We start from the raw sequence: 21,900 nt of genomic DNA on the forward strand, positions 1-21,900 counted from the left end.
TTCCCCTCACATGTCGGCGAAGAAAAACAGCAGATGATAGATTTCGGGTATTGTTAACGGTGTTTAAGTAGGTAAAACGTGAGACAAAACAACGTGAATGACGCGGTTAATGTGGATGACCGCTTGGCCTCACAATTCCCCCTCCTCTCCTCTGTCCCTTCCGTCCAATAAATCTAGTGACTACTACGGGCACTTCACATTGGATCCCGTCAAATGCCGACATTATTTCGATGAGAATTGGAGTTGTGCGAAGCAAACTTTACATAAATGTGTTCATATAAGCCAATCCGGCATTTAGTTGCGGTGATTTGTCCACCGGGAAGCTCCCTGTGAGATTGGCTCATTCAGTCGGCCAGTGACTCACCTCTACGCTCGAGCCACCTCGTGTCTCTTGAAAGCTCAACACAATTAGCTAACTATGCTAACACCCACACTTCACTGAAGTACATTTTCCCAATGAATAAAAATAAAACTCAACAAGATAGAGACAAATGGAGACAGAAGAAGAGAGGTCCACCGTGCCGTCCTGAGAAAAAAAGCTTTCCACTTTCCAGGAACTATCGCAAAGTGACTTGTGTGCGTGTGTGTGCGTGTCCGAGTGTGCGATTAGCGGGTAGAAAGCTAAACTTGCTATTGTTAGCATGTCGGCATGGCTAATACACAGTCCTTCAATGATTTACTCTCGAAATAAGAAAGAAACATAGGCGAGAATACAATCGTTGCTCCGATTTCACAATTTCCCGCGAGCTATCCCCGAATCAAACACCAACCTTCTCTCACGCTCAGCGAGTGCGTTTGCGTTCAAAAGTACCGAAAACTTACCATTCTCCAAATGGAAACGCTTCTCATTCATCAATACTGGTTTCACATTAACTACTACACTAAGTACCAATTGTGTGCTATGGATTTAAAAAAATGTGAATATAAAATCCTCTTACCCCAACAAGCTTGGTCACTTCAGGCTTTTTTTTTTTAATCAAATGAACTCCTCGTTAGTATCTCCGTTTCCGCAAAGGGGGAAAATCACCGTGGTCCTTTCTGGTTTTCAAAAGACAGACTGGGAAAAAAAAGTTGCATTTGAATGTTTATCGTGAAATATATCTCCGGTGGGTCTCGCATTTGCGACCTCGCCGACGAGTGCGCGTTGCGCTTCTGTCCTTTGTGTTAATTTCACTCAAATCGAGTTTAATCCGATCGATCCCTCGACTGGTCGGTCGCGTTCCCGAGTCCTCCCCTCCAGACACTCGCTCACCTTCCTCGGCCGGGGGTGCGCGCTCCCGAGGACCTCTCATACAGCTAAACAGGCTGCGTGCGCGGTCACTGACCCCGTCGTGCCCGTGTGACGACTGTGAGATTCGCTCAGTGCGCGGACGTGGTTTTATGAGAATTACCCTGAAGAGAACCATGTCCGCCACTATTTGAACGGAAAAATATGAATGAACGCAGAAAGCCTAAACAAATACAACGCCAAGGCATTTTAGAGGTTTACATAGTGTTCCTCCACTCTTCAAATGAAATTGGGATGATTGTCACAATCAAATTCTGAAATTTAAGATTGACCCGTTTGCAATAACTTTTGATTGAACCCGTCTCTGGTCATACTTTTGTCTCTCATTCATGCCACAATATTTTTCCAGGATGTCACCTACGGAGTAGTGGTTCACTCCCCTGACCAACATGTTGACAATGAGGCGTCTGCTCCCTTTCCACAGTTTAAATGGTTGTCCGTCTCTATATCTACCCTTTGATTAATTGACAACCAGTCCAGAGTGTAATTTGTCTTTCACAAAATCATCTAGGTTGGGCTCCAGCTCCCTATGACCCTGGCTACAGATCATCGGTAATAGAAAATGAATGGACGGATAGTTTTCCGAATATAGGCTATTTCACAAAATTAAGTCAATTTTTCCTTTAGGATTTATAATCCATCCATATTTATCAATTACCAAAAGAAGTTAGTATGTCGGCAATATACTGAAGTGGAAGTTAAAGAGATTCTGGGTTAGAATCTCCGCTGAGATACTGTGTGGCGTTTGCATGCTCTCTTCGTGTTGCTTAGACTGCCTCCCACATTCAAAAACATGCAAATTCGGTTCATCAATGTCTCTGATATGTCCATAAATGTGAATGTGTGAATGGTTGGTTGCCAATGCTTCCTGAGATTGACTGGCGACCAGTCCAGGGTGTCTGCCGCATTCCTAACTTGATCGTCATCAAATAAAGTAACAACTTTCTGCAAAACACGTTTCAGTGGTCCTGTAAGTCATTCCCGTGCATCGTAACAACCAAATAATTAGTATTCTCAACAAAATAAATTGCTCACCCAAGCTAAGCAAAAGACCGCATGAGAACTTTAAAGTGTTTACAGCGGACAATATATGTAACTCGCAAAAATCATGAATTCCTTCAGAAATCGCTGCCCCCTATTGGTTTAGCGCGACACATGAAGTGGTGAGTCAAATACGTAGACAACCTTTGTCTTCCTCATCATGATGGGAAAATAACATCAGGTTACAAAAACAGCCAATCACGCCGCCCCCATAATGCACACAGAGATCAAGAACGCATAGAAAAGTAAATTCACATTTAATTCTTGACCACTATACATAAAATGGCTACAGCTGCGCACTGCAAGTCTGTATCCCTCCATTTTTTGGTTCAAGTATTGCTGCGGCTATCCCAGCTGACTTTGAGAAAGACGCGGTGTACACCTTGGAGTGGTCGCAAGTCACATTCCTAATTGTTGAATAATGCTGAAAAGCAAACAGCAGATACAGTAAAAACACCCGCATTTTTTTAAATATTCAGCACTATATTTTTCTATCTTCACATCATTAAAGTGACATGTAGAGTTTCAAATGTTTTATTATAGTTTATTGTGATTGCATTCTTTTTTTTCCTTTTTTTTCCATTTAATTTTCTTCCAAAGAACAAACACAACAACTTTTGGGGGCAAGAGAAGCAGGAAGATGAAGACAGCGTTGAAGGGAAGGAGGACACACAGGTAAGATAGATCAATCCATAGATAAATAGATGTATCAGGTTTGGCTTGATCCTCCCCCTCTAACCACTGTGGGTCTGCACACACACGCGCCACATGTTGCTTTACAAAGAATAATGCTTGATTAATATCCGTCTGATATATATCTAAAATGGAAAAAAAACTGCGATCCCCATATCTATACAGGAGTTAAAACATTGTACATTTATATATTGTGTGCAAGGGCATGTGTGAGTGTGCGCGCACAGGGAATCAGTGGGAAGAAAGTTAATTGATGAGGATTCCAATCAAACGCCCCGATACTCCCCACAAGGTGCATCTTATGTAATGCATCAGTTTGCAGCTAATTCATTTTAGCTGCTGTCTAAATCTCTCAAGGGGGCGGAGTTAAGGCAGACAGCTGATCCTGACATAGCATAATGGAGTGATTGCTGCCCCGCCACTTTATGGAACGAAACACGGGCGCACAAGTTGTTTTGGCAATTAAAACACACACACACACACACAAATGTTACCACACAGTTGGATGTAAAGGGGGAAATATGAAAAGAATAAGTAAACAATGATCAAAGCAGTAAAACGATGGCCAGGACATTGCAAAAGCGAACAAAATATTGCAGCACTCATCGATGAAGCTCTAAACAACACATGACATGTTTGTCAACTATTTCATGGTGGGTGTCAAAGTTTGCTTCAAAGGGAGATACGTTGACATTTGAGTCCGTTCTCCACATGATCTCGTGACCTTGCCTGTTATCACTCACACTTGTAACTTAAAAGAAAAGGGCACCAGCAACCCCTTTCAACAAGGTTTGTGAGCATTTGAGCTGAAATGACAATTGTTTTGGGTTTTGCGTTTTTAGAAATATGTGTAAAGCCCAAGTGAAGGCCACAACTTGCCAAGTTTCACTCTTGAACCGCCAAAAAAGCTACAGAAATCTAAAGAGCCATATAGTCACACGCACACGCGCACACACCACACACACACACACACACACAGAATAGCGCCTGATAAATACAGTTAAAACATCTCCAATCATTTCCTTTTTTGTTGTTGTTTCGATTCTCAACTTCATTATGTCGGCCACTTCTCTCAACATCCCCATGACGTTTTTCATTTTCTTCATTTTTCGACCATTCCAAAAGGATTCATTCCCACACTTGACAGTTTGGTCTTTTATTCTCTCCCCAGGACAATTTAAAACAGCCACACAATTGTTTAGTGTTCATTAAATACATTTCACCTGCAAGTTGACATGAAGACAAAAGGGAGGAAAAAAACGGTTTTATCAGCAGAGGGAAGTGACTTCAATGACCGACTTCATTGGAATGCCTATATCGTTCGTATATGTGCAGGGCCTACGTGTGCAAACACGCCTAGCTACCTAAGTGCTGCAGCGTTTTCTTTAAAAACATGTGGAGATTTGAGTGTATAGGCAACACATGGTTTATTTTTCCATACAGTCAGTCAATGTCAGTTGGTTGGGGTTTTTTTGTTGTTTTTTTTACACCCCCCCCTCCCCACAGGTGTGTCTATGGCTGGACAAATTCACTACCACCAACACAAATACAGCGTATCGTCATCATCCTCTTGGTGTCAATTTTAAAACAAATACCGTTAAAACCAATTCATCTTCCCAAGGAAAATGTGAAGTTTAGAATTTAGTGAGGTAAAGCTGACACCGTTATTGAAAGGGTTGAGCTCATGGGATGCTGCCATGACAGTCTCAGGTATGATTGAGCAGAAAAAAAAAAGGAGGAAGAAGATTGGTCTGAAAGAAGGAAAGCAAGGAGGACACAAAAGGAAAGATGCATGACAGGATGGAGAGAGACAGGTTAACAAACTGTTACTAAGCCTGCACAGTTCTGCAGAAATGCAAGTGGGAGTGGGGTGGGGGGGGGGGTGGAGAGGGCTCATGGGTAGAAGGAGGAGGACAAACAGGTCTGTTTTGGGGCCTTCAGCAGCAGCCACCTCCAGCCTGTTGGCCTCCCTGGCTACCGGGCAGTGTGGAGTTGGTGGTAGGGTGCTGAGGTCCAATCTTAATACCGTTAGCCTGAATGGAGACAGTGAGAATGAAAACAACATCACAACAACAAAATAAAAACAAAAACAACAAAGCATCAGTCTGCAAAATTGTTGGGAAGACTGCAGCAAGCAAAAGGGGAAGGTGACCCTTACGGCCCACAGTGTAGCGCTGCAGGGCATAGCTGTGACCAACAATTGAACACGCTAAGAAAGTGACTTGCCTGCAGTATCCGGTTGAAAAAGTAAAACCAAGTAGTAACGAGAAGAGCGGCATTTGATGGGGCCCTGCCATCCCCGCCCCAAATCACCAGTTGCCTCCAACTATGAGACCACTCTTGGCTCTCTGCCACCGCGCTTGCGCTGGTTTTTCGTTGCGGGCCGGGTGAGCACCAGTCCTTTTTTCCACCAGCGAAATTGGCGCTTGAAATGGGTGCTTCAGCTGGCCCAGATTATTTGTTGGTTCCAGAAGACGCTAGCAGCAACTACGTTAGGGGGGCGGGGGTTATCATGCCCATCAGCAGGTGTAGAGAAAAGACTCCCCGGACACACGCAAGTTCTGCACAAACTGTTGAGCGGTGACACAATTGTGTCCCACCAGAAGAGCGATGGCGGATGTGCCTGATGCTAACAGTGCATTCTTCTTCTTCTTATTATTATTATGAATAGTGCAGGCGCTCTTGGGTAAACGTCGAGGTAAGCAGTGACGTTTGGACGCTTTACGATGACGTCATGATATCGCTCCTAATTGGCTCTTTGCCGGTGGAAAACCCAATGTGTTCTTCGTAAGGACTTGTTCATCACCAACTAAGTACAGCACTGGCCCGGGCCTAATGAGCACAAAATTTTTTTGGGGATGGAAAAGGGGTATTAGTGGGGTTTTCTGTTATTGGTTGTGTACAGGTTAGCATAGTAAATAGAAGCAAAAACACCGGCATAGACAAAGCGTCTTATCATCCAAACAACCAAACCGAAGCCTGTCGAATAAGCGTGTCATTGCTTTCACAGTGACTGCAGGGTTTGCTCTTAGATCTCAGCACAGAAGGAGCAACAGGTGCTGAAAGAGCAAACACAAGCTCTCAATGATACTACGTGAAATGAATGGCACGAATAAAAAGACAACCTTTGAGAGCGAGAGAGAGGGTGGGAGAGGCGGGCAGGCCAGCGGACGAGAGACTCTTTCAAGTCTCGCTCTCATCTGTTCAATTGAAGCCCCCCACCCCACTCCGCCTTCCGTTAATGTGCCGACTTTGCCTTCGTGTGGCTGGCTGGCTCGCTCTCTCCTCCTGTATATATTTATCTCTCTCCTTCCCAGTGTAACTCACCCTCCTACATTCGTTCGGTAGCAGTCTTGCCTCTGGGAAACACTGTATGCCTTTAAATCACGTTTATTGAGTGAAGGCCGCGCGAGCGTATGTGTGTGTCTGTGTGTGTGTGTGTGCGCGCGCACGAGTGCTTTCTCATAGCGGCTGCCAACATTTCTGGTGGGGCTTCCCTCACTCACTGGCTCTCCCACTCTGAGCCAGTCAGCTGATGCGGTTTGGCCGGCCGTCCTGCCTTCATTCCATCGAGCTGTTGCGAACAAAACCACTCTCGGCAACACTTGGACTTGCCGGTTGGTCGGTAAAGAATATGCGGACACGGACGCGGACTGGCACACATTTTGTGTTTCGATAAAAACACGTTCTGTCTACATTTACAGGCATGTTCATGAGAATTTTTGGCAAGTACAGTTTATGGAAAGAGTCCCGTGAGCCAACTGCCTGGGAATGAGTCTCGTTCTCGAGCTGCAGAGATTCGCGCTCAGAGCACCGGTGGTCGGGGACCGCTGACCTACGGTACTGCTCGAGAGCCATGCTGCTGACTTTTTCGAGTCCCTTCAATATTCTCATGTTATATTATGGTCATCTGAGTTGGCTGAATTGGACCATCTTAAAAGGCAGCAGTGTGAAAAGGACATTTTGTTTCGTGAACTAGGAAGCTTTAGCTCCAGTCCAACTATGACATGACATGGGTTCACTGGCAAGCAACAGAGAAATATCCATCACAAGTAAACCCATAACAAAACACAGGAGTAGTCATTTCGCCAAGAACACAGAGTCATCGTTTTATCGCCTATCCTCTTCAAACATGAAAAGTCTTGCCAGGGTATTTTTGCACACAATATTCAGATTTCCCTTGATCACACGTACCAACATTCCTGTCTAGACAACTGTTCCGCAATAAAGATAACCATCTGTTTCACTAGATGACGAGGAACTGGCCTGCTGGCTGACTGGATGAATACTTATTTTCTTGTGAACGACTGCGACCTTGTCGGGCGTGAGGAATTTATGAGCTGGCAAACTGCTGACAGAGAGAGAGAGAGCGAGAGAAATCTCAAGAATGAAGCGACTAAAACCGAAAAGGTGGAGCAAGAGAGCAGCCGATGGTCGGGAGTTCCTTTTGGCACGCGCAAAAAGAGAGAAGTTGCCTTGCAGGTGAAGAAAAGGAGCACGCAGACCACCACGGTGGAAACGAGAACTCCTTGGACAAAGAGCAAAGGATTTACAGGGGGTCTCACCTCATTGTTGATATCAAAAACACCCTCTTGGATCTTCTCATAAATCTCCTTGGCTGTGTTGATGAAAGCCTGAAATGGAGACAGAAGACAAGAGATTCACTCCAAACCTGGAGCTGATGATGCCGCACCGAAATTGAAAAAAAAAAAAAAAAAGAAAAAAAGTTGAGCGGGTCAGTCAAGTTACTCCGCATCAAATGCAACTAGCCAATTCATGGACCTTGCATGATGCAGCGGAGCACACATACGCACACACACACACACACATAAAAAAGGGCAGTGCCCAAACCGACGACGACGTGAAAATCGAATAGCAGACATTGTTGTAAAATGAAGAACTTGGATTTAGGGGGTTTATATGGGTGGTCCTCCAAAAATATGGTCCAGGAGACGCAGGAGGCCACAAATACACTTGTTCAAAACCAGGTCCAAATGATAGATGCTTGAAATCAAACCTTGCTGCAGTGTGCTCTGAATAATTCAAGGTGGCTCACTCAGCCGTTTGTTCGCAAGAGGTTCTTGAATGCCGGCCGGGGTCTACGGCGTTGTTTCACATTGGAGCACTTTGCACTCATGCGGAAATTTATTTATTTCACTTGACCAACTTCTCTAGCTTCCGACAAAGATATTCGGTTGAAAAACGGCTCCAAATTCCCAATTGTACATTAACTCCGGTTGGTGAAAAAAAAGTCCGTCCCTTGTTACTTTCGAGGTACGGTGGACAATCGGCGTTCGCGTCACAAACTTTCTCATGCCTGCAGCCGAACCGTACGCCTATCAAATCCTGCCGACTCGCGCACAGGAATGCAAGAAAGAAATAGTGTGTGTGCCATGTGGACAGCGAGGAACTTGATTAAACTGTAGCGTGTCGCATCGACGCCCTGCCCGTTTATTGATCGCAAGTGTTTTTTAAACGGATACACTTTTTTCCACCGCTCAAAATGCTTTCACACACAAACCGCAGCACAAATCTCGCTCCCTTTGTTGATTGAGGAAAATTGACGGACGGACAATTGCATATAAGTGACTCAACAAACATCGTTGTGAAAAACTCATGAACAAATACGGCACAACAAAATGAACTCATCATCGGTAGATTTCCGGAAGCAAAAGTATTCTCATTTGCCAAAATAATGCATTTGTTTAGCATTTCAAAAAGGAGAAGAGGAAAATGAAGCGCATATAAAATCACAATCACAATATGGAGGAGGCTTTTCTACTTATTTCCTTTTTCAATTTTCCAACATTGTTCGGCCCCAGTGAAAATGGGAGCAGAAGACATCGGGGAATAACAAACGACAAGGAGCGTCAACGGGACCTCAAAGTAGACACGAGCCATCGCTTCTACTCAGCGGTGGCTCGAGTGCGAGAACTATCAATCTAGATTGTGAACTTCTATCTGGCACTCTGTAAAAATAGACTAAGGTGTCCATTGGGTGCACTCCTGTTCACTTTCACGTCCCATTTCTTTGCCTCGACTCCCATGACTTTCATACCGACGCGCCGTATTGATGGACCGGATGCAGAGAGAGGTGAGGCGGCGAAAGGATTCGAGGAGGACGTCGTGAGACGTAGGAGGACTGGGCCATGTCAAAAGGGAGGAGCAGAAGTGGAGGATCATAAGGAAGGGGGGAATAAAAAGATGAGGAGAGGATGCTTCCAGAAACGTCGCTTTCCATCAACCCGGTGTCCACCCACAGAGCCCCATGGAAAACCCTCGACAGCGATTGGCTGCACGGTGTTGGGCAGAGGAGGCGGGGTTCACGGCTATGAATATGTATGAACTGCAACTGGCTGATATACTGCTGGAGAAAGGGTTTGATGGCAACAAGGGAGAAAGGAGGAGGAGGGTCGAAGGAGACCGAGGCATGAATGGTGGGAAGGACACGTGGGGGGTATTGCTTGACGACGGGGAAGGGAGCTTGAGGAAGCAAGGGGGAGGGGGAGAAAGAGGAAATGATGGACGTCGGAGGATGAGGAGGGATGGAGCCGGCGCAGATGAAGGGAGCCGAGAAGAGGAGCGCTATCAGGAGGATTCAGAGGACACTAATGAGACAAATTAATCATAACACACACACACACACACGCAAGCGCACACGCTCCATCTCATGTTAACCCCTCAGATCCCTACTTGACGGAGAGAGAGAGAGAGAGAGAGAGAAAATAGAGTTGAAGAAAAAAAAAATCAATGTAAACACACAGACACACACACAAGCCTGGGGCTGGCATGCTATGGAGTGTAGGATGGGATTATTTATGCGATTGGATTAGTGAGGAAAGGGTCCCAGAAGACAATACCGTGCACTGACGACACACCACACCAGAGGCGTGTCCGCGAGGCAAAGCAGAGCGCTAACCGTGCGCCATCATGCTGAAGAGGACGGCCACTCATCTTGACAGACAATGTCAAGTCACCGTAAATCATTCTGAATTCTGGGGGACGACTCTCACACGGGCCATGAAATCAAGAGTTCACCTGGGTAAGTAAATAGAGCGATGCTTGTGCATATGATGTCAAAGAACGGTTGCCGCGATGAATCTCGATAAATAAACAAATTTGAAAAAATTGAGAAGACAAGGAGCACAAAATGGAATCTTTCACCATCTCCATTTCCGTTATAACAGGAGAGTGATCTCCACCAAACCGCAAATAATGTCCATTGTGAATTTTTTCTTTGGAAGGAATGTTGTCAGTAGTGGTCTTGGCTTGCATTGCATAAGGCAGATGAGTTTCAAACTTCTGGACACGGAAGATTTTGGTTGCTTCATCAGTGAAAGGACATTTTCTTGCGTGCAAGTGTGTGGCATTACCTCCTCGACGTTTGAGGCGGTCTTGGCTGAGGTCTCCATAAATATGAGGCCGTGTTCTCTGGCAAACGCTTCCCCTTCCTCTTTCTTCACCTCTCTCCGTGACTCCAGGTCACTGAAACAATCATGCAATGGTGTAATAAGTCATTTGAAATCAGGAAGTAACCACTCAGTCAACAGTTGCAAGTGGAATGACTGCAGACCCCAGCGCCCCTCTCATCTCGTCGGGGTGCACAATGTCTTCATCCAAGCCCAAATAGCAACAACGCGTTTCTTTTGATTTTGAGTCCACGATCCGACAACCGCAATCCGGAGCCTATGACTTGGACACGGAGCGACACAAGCGGCTACGTACGCGCAAGGCGGCGTTTGCTCAGTGAGCTTTGTTGCAACTTCCTCATTTGAATGCAACGAGAAAGCAGATCAAGCAGAGCACAACGCCGCAGCCTGGAATGACATCGACAGGCTCTCTTTTGACACGTATCGGTCTTACAAAACATCACATTACTTCACTTCAGGTACACGTTGAGCCAATAAGTGTTGTGAAAGCAGTCCTTCAATTTGAAAAATGTCTGCAATCTCCAAAATCCAGCTCCGCGTGCAAAGTCATCTAGATGACCTTCGCGTCAAACCGACGACCCCTTTTAGAACCAAGCGTGCCGACGACACGGGGCAACAAGTTTTCAAAAGTGCAATCGAAGCCAAAGCAAAACAAAAACAAACCTCTTGTTGCCAATGAGCATAATGACCATGTTGGAGTTGGAATGTTGGCGCGCATCCTCTAACCAGGTCGTCAAGTGGTTGAAGGTGTCCCTCCTGAAATAAAAAGTGGAACATGACTTGATCGGAAGAAAAAAATGGTTGTGGTCACCGAGAACGGGATAAAAAGCATCGTTTGCAAAGGGGATGTACACAACTATGCATGTTGAGCACCTGTAAGCATTATCACAGACCCCCGCATTTTCACAGTCTAGCATTTTTGCAAATTCACCATTTTGGACTGTAATGAGGGATAGAAATACGACACAATAGCAAAAAAAAAAAAAGGGGGCAAAAATATTGTTTACAATATGTTAAAATAATTCTTACAGTTTATTCAAAAAAGAAAAAATCATCAAGGGACTGATTGGGGCATATAGCTAGAGGACGTGACAAAAACATTTTGGGAGGATTCTTCTTGGCTTCAGATGGCAAAGTTCAAAAATGTTGAGTTTTTCTTTTGGGCCAAAGGTCACGAAAAGGTCCTGAATGCATAAATAATAAATTTCAGGGCTATGAAAATCAATCTGAAATGTTGTCTCAATTTGACATTCCATTGCAATTCTGTTTGTACTGGACCGCGACACATTGCAAGGTGGTCCATCGAGAATTATTTGTAAGGTTCCGCTGCCGCGGTATACGGTTACTTGGCAACCGTGATCGTACTGAACTTTGTGAATCCGGCCGGGACTTCCGCAACAAGTAGGGAGCCTTAATAACACAAACACCCGATCAAAGTCGGTGATTGGCTCTTACCTTGTGATGTCGTAAACGAGCAGTGCTCCTGCTGCTCCTCTGTAGTAAGACCTGGTGATGGACCGGAATGACTCTTGGCCGGCCTAAAGAGGAAGACGCACAGTTTTAGGACGTTGGTGTTTCACGATTTTTTTTCTAAAAAATGTTTTTCAAATAAAACAAACAAACAAATGAAATACAGCCATATCGGCCTCCATATTGTGGCCCTGAGAGCCGCCTTCAATGCCACCAACACAAGCCTCTTGGCCTCTCTCAAAAGGAAATGTTGAGGAATATTAATTAATGTATGAGGTTTTATACTTAAAGATCCAAGTAAAGACATGTTCTGTTGTAATCTCTGCCTCAAAAATGTCACGTATAAATACGGTTTACATATTTTAAACAAGCTGCAAGCTGTGATGTTTCTTGCTTGCAATAACATCAATGATCAGACAGACAACAACATCGTGGACAGTGGCTCTTCCCATCCGGGTTCCTCCGGGCATGTAAAGACTTGTAATTGGTCTGTTGTCAACTGCCTTGAGTCTCAGAACTTCACCAACAGAAGGTGCTAACATATTGTTAAAAAGGCCGTGAAATCCAGACCCCCTCCATAAAAATTAAATCCAAACCCCCCCCCAAAAAATTCCCAGAGGGCACAAATCCTAATTTGTGGTTTTTCACTTTCCGCGTGTACCAATCACCCACGAAAAACGAGTATTTACTGTATTCATCGAGAAGAATTGAATTGTAAGTAAACGGGGTGAAGACAAAGGCAACTGGACTGATATGGCTGACAAGCTGACCATTCGCTACGACAATGCAAGGCTTTTGGAATATTTGGAGTGTCATTATAAGCGGGTAGTTCGTCCAATCCCGGTTCCCCAAGCAGGCTCCGGCTCCAGGGTTTTGGGCCAGTTGTGGTGAAGACAGGACAGAGGGGTATCTGTAACTGGGTAACAATGGAGTCCTCTCTTACTTGTTCCATCATTCTATCTCTCTGAGTGTGCATCCAAACTGCCGCCTCTCCACACATAAACAATAAGGACATTTCCACAGACGAGTATTGATGTAACATTTGAAGGACGGGGCGCCAGGTCATTTGTGTTCATTTACACCCTCTTCTATAATTCCCATTTCGTTGTCTCACCTCCACCATCTGTTCCTGACATCACTCGTCGCTTGATTATTCTCTCCCCAACTACGTCCCGTCATCACTCCATTCGGCAGACCCTGAGCCATGCCTATTCATGCCCCGCCTCCATCCAATGTATAGTCACAATGTTGCCTGTGTCTCATGTGGGCCACAGACACAAACAAAATGCCCTTCGTGCCAGCAGCTGCGGTTCGGCACTGCGCACAGCTCAGCTGTTAAACCCAACAGGCAGGCTGAGGATGAATCACTCGACCAGTCATCCGATTTTGTCAGCTTGTCTGGTGGTGGATGAAGCATTCAGTCACCGAGTCTGAGATCTAACGAGTCGACAACCTAAGTAAAAAGCCAGTCAGTCAGACATTCGGGGAACAGTCGGTAAGTTAGCACCGCTGAATATGCTGTGGACTCATTCAATGCCAAAATGTAAAAATACGTTTGCAAAACCCCTATCATTGAGTGCCAAAACGTATACATATGTTTTGGGTGGGTTTTTTTTCCCAAATAAAAAAATATGGCGCACCTCCTCAGTCAGTATTGAGGCTGTGTGAATGATTTTAGTGTGATAAATCACCACTGGCAGGATTGGCTTTGATCAGACCTTGGCCCACACACAGGGTGAGTGGCTTTGGGCTGTGGTACGGCGATCCTATGTCGCGACATGGCGTCCGGAAACAGCGTGATCGGCAGAACATGGAGAAATACCGGCAGCTAACGCTACAACAGTGCTGTTAAAGATAAATACTGGCAGCTAACTCTCCAACAAAGCTTTTTCAACTCCAAAAAAGATGACGTAGTCCCCCTTCATCATCCTTGATGAACATGCACACAAACACCCATGCAGACAAGCACACAAAATCACACAAAGTTCAAAATTCATGAAAAGTTCATATATCAGTGCAGTGTTTTTCTTGCAAGAAACTGTTATTTTGCAATCCAAGTGCCCTTTTTGTGTTGTTTATGTTGTGGTTTAGCAAGAAAGTATTGTTTAGATATTCAAGGTACCACAAATGCCCCCCCCCCAAAAAAATAGCATGAAAGTGAAAGTTCTGCTTGAAATGCATCCTTTCACACAAAGCTTGTTTTCTCATTTTTTTTCTTGGAAATTAGCATTTTCAAGAAACATAGCAATGTTCAACCGCTGTTTAATAAAGAATGGTAAAAAGGTAGTTATGTACTTTTTTCCTGATGAAAGAAGAGGGTTAAAGCTTTTTCTCTATGCGTGTATAGCTGCATAACTCCATTTTCTGTAGGCCTTCAAAAATGAGTCAAAATAGTCAAAAATGGCTGGCAAGTGGAGAAAAACAGCCGGCATCAAATCACTTTTAAGTTCACGGCGGTAGCCCAGATCCGAAAAGCAGACGCTTTCTCCTTGGAATGACAAAGCACACGGAGTACAGGTCTCGTGTTTCAACTTGTCTTTGGGTGAGCCCGCAGCAGGCTGTCAGGCATCGTTACGACTGACGTCACCGCTCGTCTTCCTGCTCGACACCTCCGGTCTTTCTTTTCCAGCCGTGTAATATTTGTCATGGAGTTTTGGCGCAACCTTCTGGTCAAATTGTGCACACTGCAATTTTCACATGATGCACAGCCAAGTCAATTAATTTGAGGCACTCTGGCCCTGAACTCCTATCATTCAAGATGTATCTAAACAAAATCCTGCCTTTCAATAATCGGGCGTAGTTTTGATTAATCGGGCCAATGCTGTGCTTAGTTGGTGATGAACCTAATCCTTACGAGGAACATGTTTGGTTTTTCGCCGGCAAAGAGGCAAGTAGGAGCGATGTCATGACACCGTCATAAAGCATCCAAACGTTACTGCTTACGTTGACATTTTCCCAAGAGCGTCTGCGCCATTAATAAAAAAAAAATAATAATAATCATGTTCCAAGTGTAACCTGCAAACTCATCACTTGATCGAGTGTTTCCTCTTTCAATAAAAAGTATCACAAACAATTGGCTTCTAATGCGTAACAAATTTCTGATAATGAATGAATGTGAACCCAGACCATGGAATTAAAAAGGATGTACTTTACCGTGTCCCAGATCTGCAGTTTGATCTGTTTGCCATCTATAGTGATCATCCTCGCTCCAAACTCTACCCCTGCATTTAAGGAGAGAGAGAGAGAAATATCCGTGAGAGCAGTGATGGGGTCAGTAAAGGAGCATGTTCAAGTATGGAGTATGTACTCCACGTAGTAAAGAGGATTACGACGAACTGGACTTGTGAGTTGAGAAATTATAAAAGAGGTAAATGGCCCGTGGTCGGGTCTGATTCAATCCACGCTACAGATTTGGACCCTCCGTCTTTGCATCCAATGCGTGCGCGCTGCTCCGTGTGACAAAAATGCCCAAATTGGAATGATAATAACAACAATAACAATACATTTCATTTATAAGGCTTTGAACATTTACAACTATCCAAAGAAATCATTTTGTGTGCTTCACTTCTGTGTGTGCGTGTTATGGCTTTTATTCAGTGCAAGGTAATATTTTGTATAGTCTTTGTTTAGTTAAAGCTATGTTCAAACGTGCAAACGTGGTGAGTAAATAAACTTAACTTGCACTCACTACTAATATGGCAATAATTTAATGAATAAGCTTCAAGTGTTTGTGTTTTGAAATAAGGCCCATTTGGTAGCTGTTGTAGGGCATACGTCGGAATGTGCTTGGGGTGCTGCTCCATGGCTATAGTCAAGGTTTTTGATACATTAAGTGTAAAATATAGACATATATATAACTCATCATTTATTTGGGAGCTCGAGGACACAGTTTGTGCACTTTTCTGCAGCGTCAATTTGAAATAATGTGCCGTTTTTCTTTCTTTTTTTCTTTTGAAATAACGATGCCTCTCATGTGTGGTGTTGGCGAACTGCTGCTGAAGTATTCAGGAACAAAAGTTTGAATCTCAGAAGATTGGACGTAGTAGATGACTGCGGTCATTATCTTGAGCCTTTTGAAAAATGTGGGCTTTTAAAAGTCAAATATTCATAGCCAACAAATCAGTAGGAACACATAAACTCAATCTATTTGAAGTCAGGATGATCGCACGCATCAATCCGTATTCTGTACCGCTTATCTTGACTGGGAAATAAATATATGTAGAAAACAGACTGCCTTACCAATGGTGAGGTCGTGAACAGGCTGAAACCTCTTGTCTGTGAACTGTAGTAATAGACATGACTTTCCGACGCCTGGAAAGATGCATGCAATGAGAGAATCACGATTAGTAAAGGCGATGCATTGAAAATTGTTCCATCTAATTGCCAAAAGGGGGAAGGTTTGACTTGGGTCAAATTTTGAGAGTCATCATCAAAAGTTTGAGAACATGAACAGAAACCGACATTGCACGAATACGAGCCAATTCTTGAGCATAATCGAAAAAAAAATCGTCATCCTTCAGTCATTCAATAATGTACAATTTCACTGCTAATATGAACCCGCGACCCTTTTGAGGACAAGCGGATGAGAAAACAGATATCAACATCGCTTGCGAGCCACTTTTAAGTCCACTCGATGATGATAATTTCACCGAGAGCACACTCGACTGATGGCTCGTCAACGAATCCATTGACTGCGGGGAAACTGACTGTTGCTAACTGATCACATCTTGAGATAAAAAGGAGCGTACTACTTGTCTGCCACACACAGTGGTGATGTTCAATCAGGCTTCGTTTGTTTCAAGTCTAAAGAAGATCACAGCATCGGGCTACGTCCGAGTTTTAACTACCCGGTACTGTCCACAACTCCCATTAGGAGGATTTACAGTCCTAAAAGCACAATGGGAACATGCTGCCTCCCTTGTGAGACAGCCATCAACCAATTCTAGGCTGGACACATTAAAAAGACGTGAGGTGCTGGCCATTCGCAAAGCAGCAGAAGAGAAGGAGAAGTATATTCAAAATTATAGTCCCAAAAAACACTCAACCAATAAAGTTACAAAAACTAAAATAATATAGTTGAGATTGATAGTTTAAGAAATATTGTTCTTATTTTACAGAGGACACTGCAGCGTGCTATTGCAGCACAGGTGGACACGGACCACAGAGCGCTTGAAGGCTGCTTCAAAATAATCTACGAGTGTCTCAAACTAAAGTGGCCCCACCACACCAGTTATGAGCCCATTATTCTCCTGGGCAAGTTTTAATAAAAGAATTCCCACGGGAACTCTTAACTTAAAGTATATTTCCGGTAAGAGAAAGAGAGTCAGTTGAATTTATCGAATGCACATCATGGGGCATGGTCAGGATGGTGCCACCCCCGCCTCAATTTGAGCCAGGAATACCCCGTTGATTATTTTTGTGATAGATTAACCCGAGTACAGTATTACCCCCCCCCCCCCAAAAAAAATTGATGGTGACTCAGTTATTGGTTTGGTCCGTGTCCCGTCAGAAAAGAGGGAAAATGTTCATCATTATTTTCCAAAGTAATGGCAAAGGTGTCCAAATGTCTTATTTTGATTAAACATAAAGATAGTCAGTTTGCCTTCGTGAGGATGACAGCAATCGGATATTGACCTTCGGGAAAGGCTCAAATGAGAGAAGTCGGAACAATCTTAAAATAAACAATGACTCTAAACAATTAATCGATTGGCAAAATAGTTGTTGATCATTGGATGATCAATTGTCAACAAATAGATTAATATTTGACACCTCTACTACAACAACAATGGCCAACAATGAAAACACTTCTACAGAGACAAACGGTTACAACTCTTCTTTCTTGGGATTATCTACAATTTCGAAATTAACAATGCCAGGTCCTGTTGTCTGACCTGTTCTCCATACCTGGCGGGTGTGTTTGAGCTTTAGGTCTTTGAATTGACGTTCAACTAATAAGCAACCACTTTTATTGACATAATGTTGGTATCTCCACATTTTGAGACAGGAGAGGATACACTTGCTGGGCCCCACGTGAGGGGGAGGCAACTGTCCAGATAAAACCACAAATCATCGCTGGACCGCGTAGTACACACTCACGGGCGTCGGCGAGGGGAAAGAGCACTTCAAGAAAATACCGTACACGGGACCGAGAGGCTTGCACTCAATCGCCGTAAACGTGACTAAGAATAACAAGCGATCTACGCCATTTCAGGGAACATTACTAGCTCGGCTTGGCTTTACGAACCGGACTCCTGCTCCCTCTTGTTTATGAAACCGTGTCAACGACGTTGCTGCTTCGATTACACCCCATTTCTAATGTCACTCGTTGTTGTTTACCGAGCTGGTTGTCGCGTAATTTGGTTCAACTCCCAATGTTGGCTAGACAGTTCACTGAGCTAGCTGGCTGGAGCTAACCCCCCACCCCCACCCCAGACGCAATTGGACCGGAGGCCCGCATTGTGCAGGGCGAATGTAAACAGCTACCGCTACATTTGTTTTATTTACATAGTTTGAAATGACATGTACATGTGACGAACATGATTGTTTCCCCCCCAAAAAAAATCTTGCGCGGCGGCGGCAAGACGTTGGAGGGGAACTGTCATCCCACCTCTGCGTCTCTGCTTTTACCACGTCATTGGACATCCAACACTGCGGAAATGGACCGCTAGCAATATGCTAACCAGTAGCTGCATGCTAACAACGAGTCTCGCTTGCTGCAGCCTACCTGTGTCTCCGATGATGATGTATTTGAAGAGGTAAGCGTATGCCATGGCCCTCGATTTGAACACTCAGCTGTCCAGACAATCGCACCTTGTTTAACTGCGTGGCAAAGCTGGTTGTCGGCGTGTTAGCCTCCTTTTTCTGTGGCGGCGCTGAAGAAGGAACAATAAACAGCCAGAGCCTCAGCCCTACGTCACTAGGCCCGCCCTCGCCACGCTACACGACGTGTACTTCACGCGTCCTCGGAAACTACAATATTTTCATGGTTTCAAACTGTACATACATTTCAAACATACAGTACTGTAAACTACAGGCTGAGTTTCTCAAAGAGCAATTTTTTATACCGGTATATTAATATTAAACCTAAGAACTTTGATTTTTCAGCAGACCTTTATTTTTTTGAGAACTTCAATAAAAAATGTTCCATGCCAACTCAAGCCAAAGTTCGGAAAATTTTAATCAAGCATTTTAGTGAAACTTGCTGAAGTTGTTGACAGTGATGGCACAACAAAAATGGTTAAATTTTAGGTCAATTGGAGGAAGAGGTTGGGGGTTACGCCCCGCCGAATCTTGCCGTTTTCGTCAAAAGGGGCGTGGTCGTTTTCCTTTGATCTTTTCTCAACTCAACTGTATTTACAGAGCACTTTCAAACAACCATCGCTGCATACAAAGTACTGTACATGGAGCACTACCCCGAGGACCTAGTTCAACAATCTTCGCAAAACAGGTATCGCTGGAAAGGAAATCTATCGAAGATTCCAAATCATTTAGAAGAGTGGTGCATATTTTAGTAACTTTAATAAAATACTGTATTGTAAAATCCGAATCACGTGAGGAATTGAAATCACTTTTTTTTCAATATTTATGACAACGATGAAATATATCCATGGAACCAATAAAAAAATAAAATGCGGATTCAGATGAAACGTAGTGACTAATCTTTGCCTGTAGGGAGGAGTAAAGTGTCATGTTTTAGAAGGGGGGAAATTGGTGCGGTCTTGTAAAGATAAGATATCCCTTTATTTGTCCCGCAATGGGGAAATTACAGTCAGAATTCAGAAAGGAAAACGCTGGGTAGGGAGAGGGGAAAAAAAACCACGCTCGAACTATCCTCTTCTGAGGATAATTTAAGTCCAGGATAAAAAAGACCCTACCACATAAATAAGCATATGACAGTTACAACAAGTCACAAGACATAACATGTAATAAGGGGGAGGATGAATGGGAGGGAGGGGGGGGGGGTGACCACGACGCGGCAATCCTGACCAGCTGCACGGACACGTGCGCTCTGCAGGTCCAACCACGTCACGGGGGAAAAGAATCGGAGCGATGAAGACGGTGATAAGGATGTGTATGCGCGTGTGGTTGTCCTGTTGTGTATGTGTATGCGTGTACAGGTCATAGCTGCTTCGTCGAGGTCTGATCATGAAGACAGGCAAGTCAATCTTTCTAAATTATAGATGGAGTTGGACTAGAACCCAACCCCGCCCTCTGCCCCCCATTCTTAGTTTTTCATTTTACCACGACACTTTGCACATTTGTATATTTTTATCTTTTTGGGAACTAGGAAGAATTTGCGGAAGGCCCTTTTCCGTCCCAGAATGTTTGCCGCAAGTGCACAAAGCAACCTGTTCAGAGTGTGTCCTATACCTCTCGCTCAAAGTCACTTGTTGGATATATCGGCTACAGTTCACCCTTGACCCCAATGAGGACGAATTTTATTTTTTTTAAAAAATGGATGGGTGGATGTTATCTAAATGTATGTCACGACTTTAGTCAAATCAGCAGTGTATATTGCAGAGAGTTAAGTCGGCTGAACGTCCTGCTTTCAGAGCCACAAGTTGGAAACGAGGGATTTTGCCAGCATGCCAAAGAGAATGTCTTTATAAGGAATCTAGAGCAATTAACGTCAGTGTCCTGTAGGATTTGGAGAAAGAAAAGAAAAAAAAACATATGAAATATATTGTAGGATTGGAACAAGAGGGGTAGGAACAGGGCTGGGTCTAGGCAGCGATAAGATAAATAACATATAAATGCTGCCCCCCACCCCCGCCAAAATTAATTTCCCACAATATATTATATTTCACATATTTTTATTATCACTCTCCTGCGCTCCACTTCTTACTGTCTTATTGTCTTGCTTATTACTATTTTTTAGTTGATTATAGGATACCAGGATGCTTGGCTCTTTGATTTGGACTTTTGACATACTTAATGGTCTCATCCAGTAGACCCAAGTAATTGTTTAGTTGTTTGTATGTTTTTTTCTGCGATAATAGCCTTTGTTTTATTTCTTGAGTTTCATTAAAAAATACAAATAAAAATCATAACCATATTCTTAAGGGCATTATAAAATAAAAATAAATACAAAAAAATCCTCCCAAGGGTACCATTAAAAAAATACAAAAACATCCTTCTGAAGGACTGCCACCTTATCGTGGTCTGAAGGTTTGAGTGGCTCCGTGACCCCCTGGGCTCTACCAACAGAAGCTAGTCTTCATAGGGACACTCAAGTTGGGAAGGTCTTAGGTTAGAGGCCTGACAGAGCACGATCAGTTTGGGTTGAGGCCGCTGGGACATATGACTAATAAGATAAGATAAGATAAGATAAACCTTTATTAGTCTCGCAATGGAGAAATTCCAGATTCACAGCAGCAAAGTTATGAAAGGAAGAAGTAGAACAACAAAATATAGGAGCTGCTGGAAAGGCAGCCACTCACGCGGCGCCATTTTGAAGTCAAAATAACAAAAATAACACAACACAACACATAGGACACAGACAGTCGTGCAATATTCACCACTTTTCTGCATACACTTTGTTCTCTGAAGCAGTTATAGATGAAAGAGGAGAGGATCAAAGTGTCCTTTCACCAGTGGATCAGAGACGTCATGCTGAAAATGTGCACACAGTTTTGAACGCAAACACGAAGCTGTAGCGTCCATTGACGAAAAAGAGATTGGCTCACATCTCCTGTCCGTAAATCCACTTCAATTCCAAGCCGCGACTCCCAATTCCACATCCGCATCAGCGCTCCGCGCTAACGCTCCTTTCTTCTCATCGTCGGCTCCTCAAGCCTTACATCCATCCAGCCGCAGACCGTTCAACAGCACCGATCTCTCCGCTGAACAAAGCGGGGCTGTGAAAAATGCTGCCCATAAAAGGCGCAAGACACAAGCGCCCCGGGACTGTCCAGCAACGACAGTCAAATGGCGCCGACATTCCTCCCAGGCAAAAACAGTGCTGGCATACCCATGCTG

General features: G+C 44.1%; 2 protein-coding genes across 5 annotated transcripts in view; both read right to left on the reverse strand.

Moving 5' to 3' along the window:
• The window catches only part of chd7 (chromodomain helicase DNA binding protein 7), a 48,334-nt gene extending 47,055 nt beyond the window's left edge, over window positions 1-1,279 (reverse strand). For 2 of the 4 annotated variants that reach the window (XM_086128343.1, XM_086128338.1), the window contains exon 1: window positions 939-1,279. The gene's annotated coding sequence lies outside the window, so the exon portion shown is untranslated. Of the gene's footprint in view, window positions 1-364; window positions 531-938 lie in introns of those variants that run through there. The other 2 variants (XM_086128342.1, XM_086128340.1) reach the window with 2 other exon arrangements.
• A 1,568-nt stretch (window positions 1,280-2,847) lies between these two features.
• rab2a (RAB2A, member RAS oncogene family) lies at window positions 2,848-18,842 on the reverse strand. Its single transcript, XM_086128745.1, has 8 exons — window positions 18,647-18,842; window positions 16,162-16,233; window positions 15,076-15,143; window positions 11,908-11,990; window positions 11,116-11,208; window positions 10,396-10,507; window positions 7,588-7,656; window positions 2,848-5,055 (listed from the first exon to the last, which is right to left on the reverse strand). The coding sequence occupies exons 1-8, from the start codon at window positions 18,690-18,692 to the stop codon at window positions 4,960-4,962; spliced, it is 639 nt and encodes a 212-aa protein (XP_085984871.1). The 5' UTR covers window positions 18,693-18,842; the 3' UTR covers window positions 2,848-4,959.
• Window positions 18,843-21,900: the final 3,058 nt, after the last annotated feature.

The sequence above is a fragment of the Hippocampus guttulatus genome, chromosome 14, assembly GCF_054856545.1.
Source record: "Hippocampus guttulatus isolate MCC_2025c chromosome 14, RoL_Hgut_1.0, whole genome shotgun sequence".
Classification (NCBI taxonomy): Eukaryota; Metazoa; Chordata; class Actinopteri; order Syngnathiformes; family Syngnathidae; genus Hippocampus; species Hippocampus guttulatus.

Excerpts from the sequence above, each read along its gene's own strand:
- rab2a (XM_086128745.1), bottom strand. The coding sequence starts at position 18,692 with ATGGCATACGCTTACCTCTTCAAATACATCATCATCGGAGACACAG. Across the intron at positions 11,209-11,907 it reads CTCGTTTACGACATCACAAG|GAGGGACACCTTCAACCACT; the intron begins GTAAGAGCCAAT and ends TTTTTATTTCAG. Across the intron at positions 7,657-10,395 it reads CCGCCTCAAACGTCGAGGAG|GCTTTCATCAACACAGCCAA; the intron begins GTAATGCCACAC and ends TCTCCATTTCAG.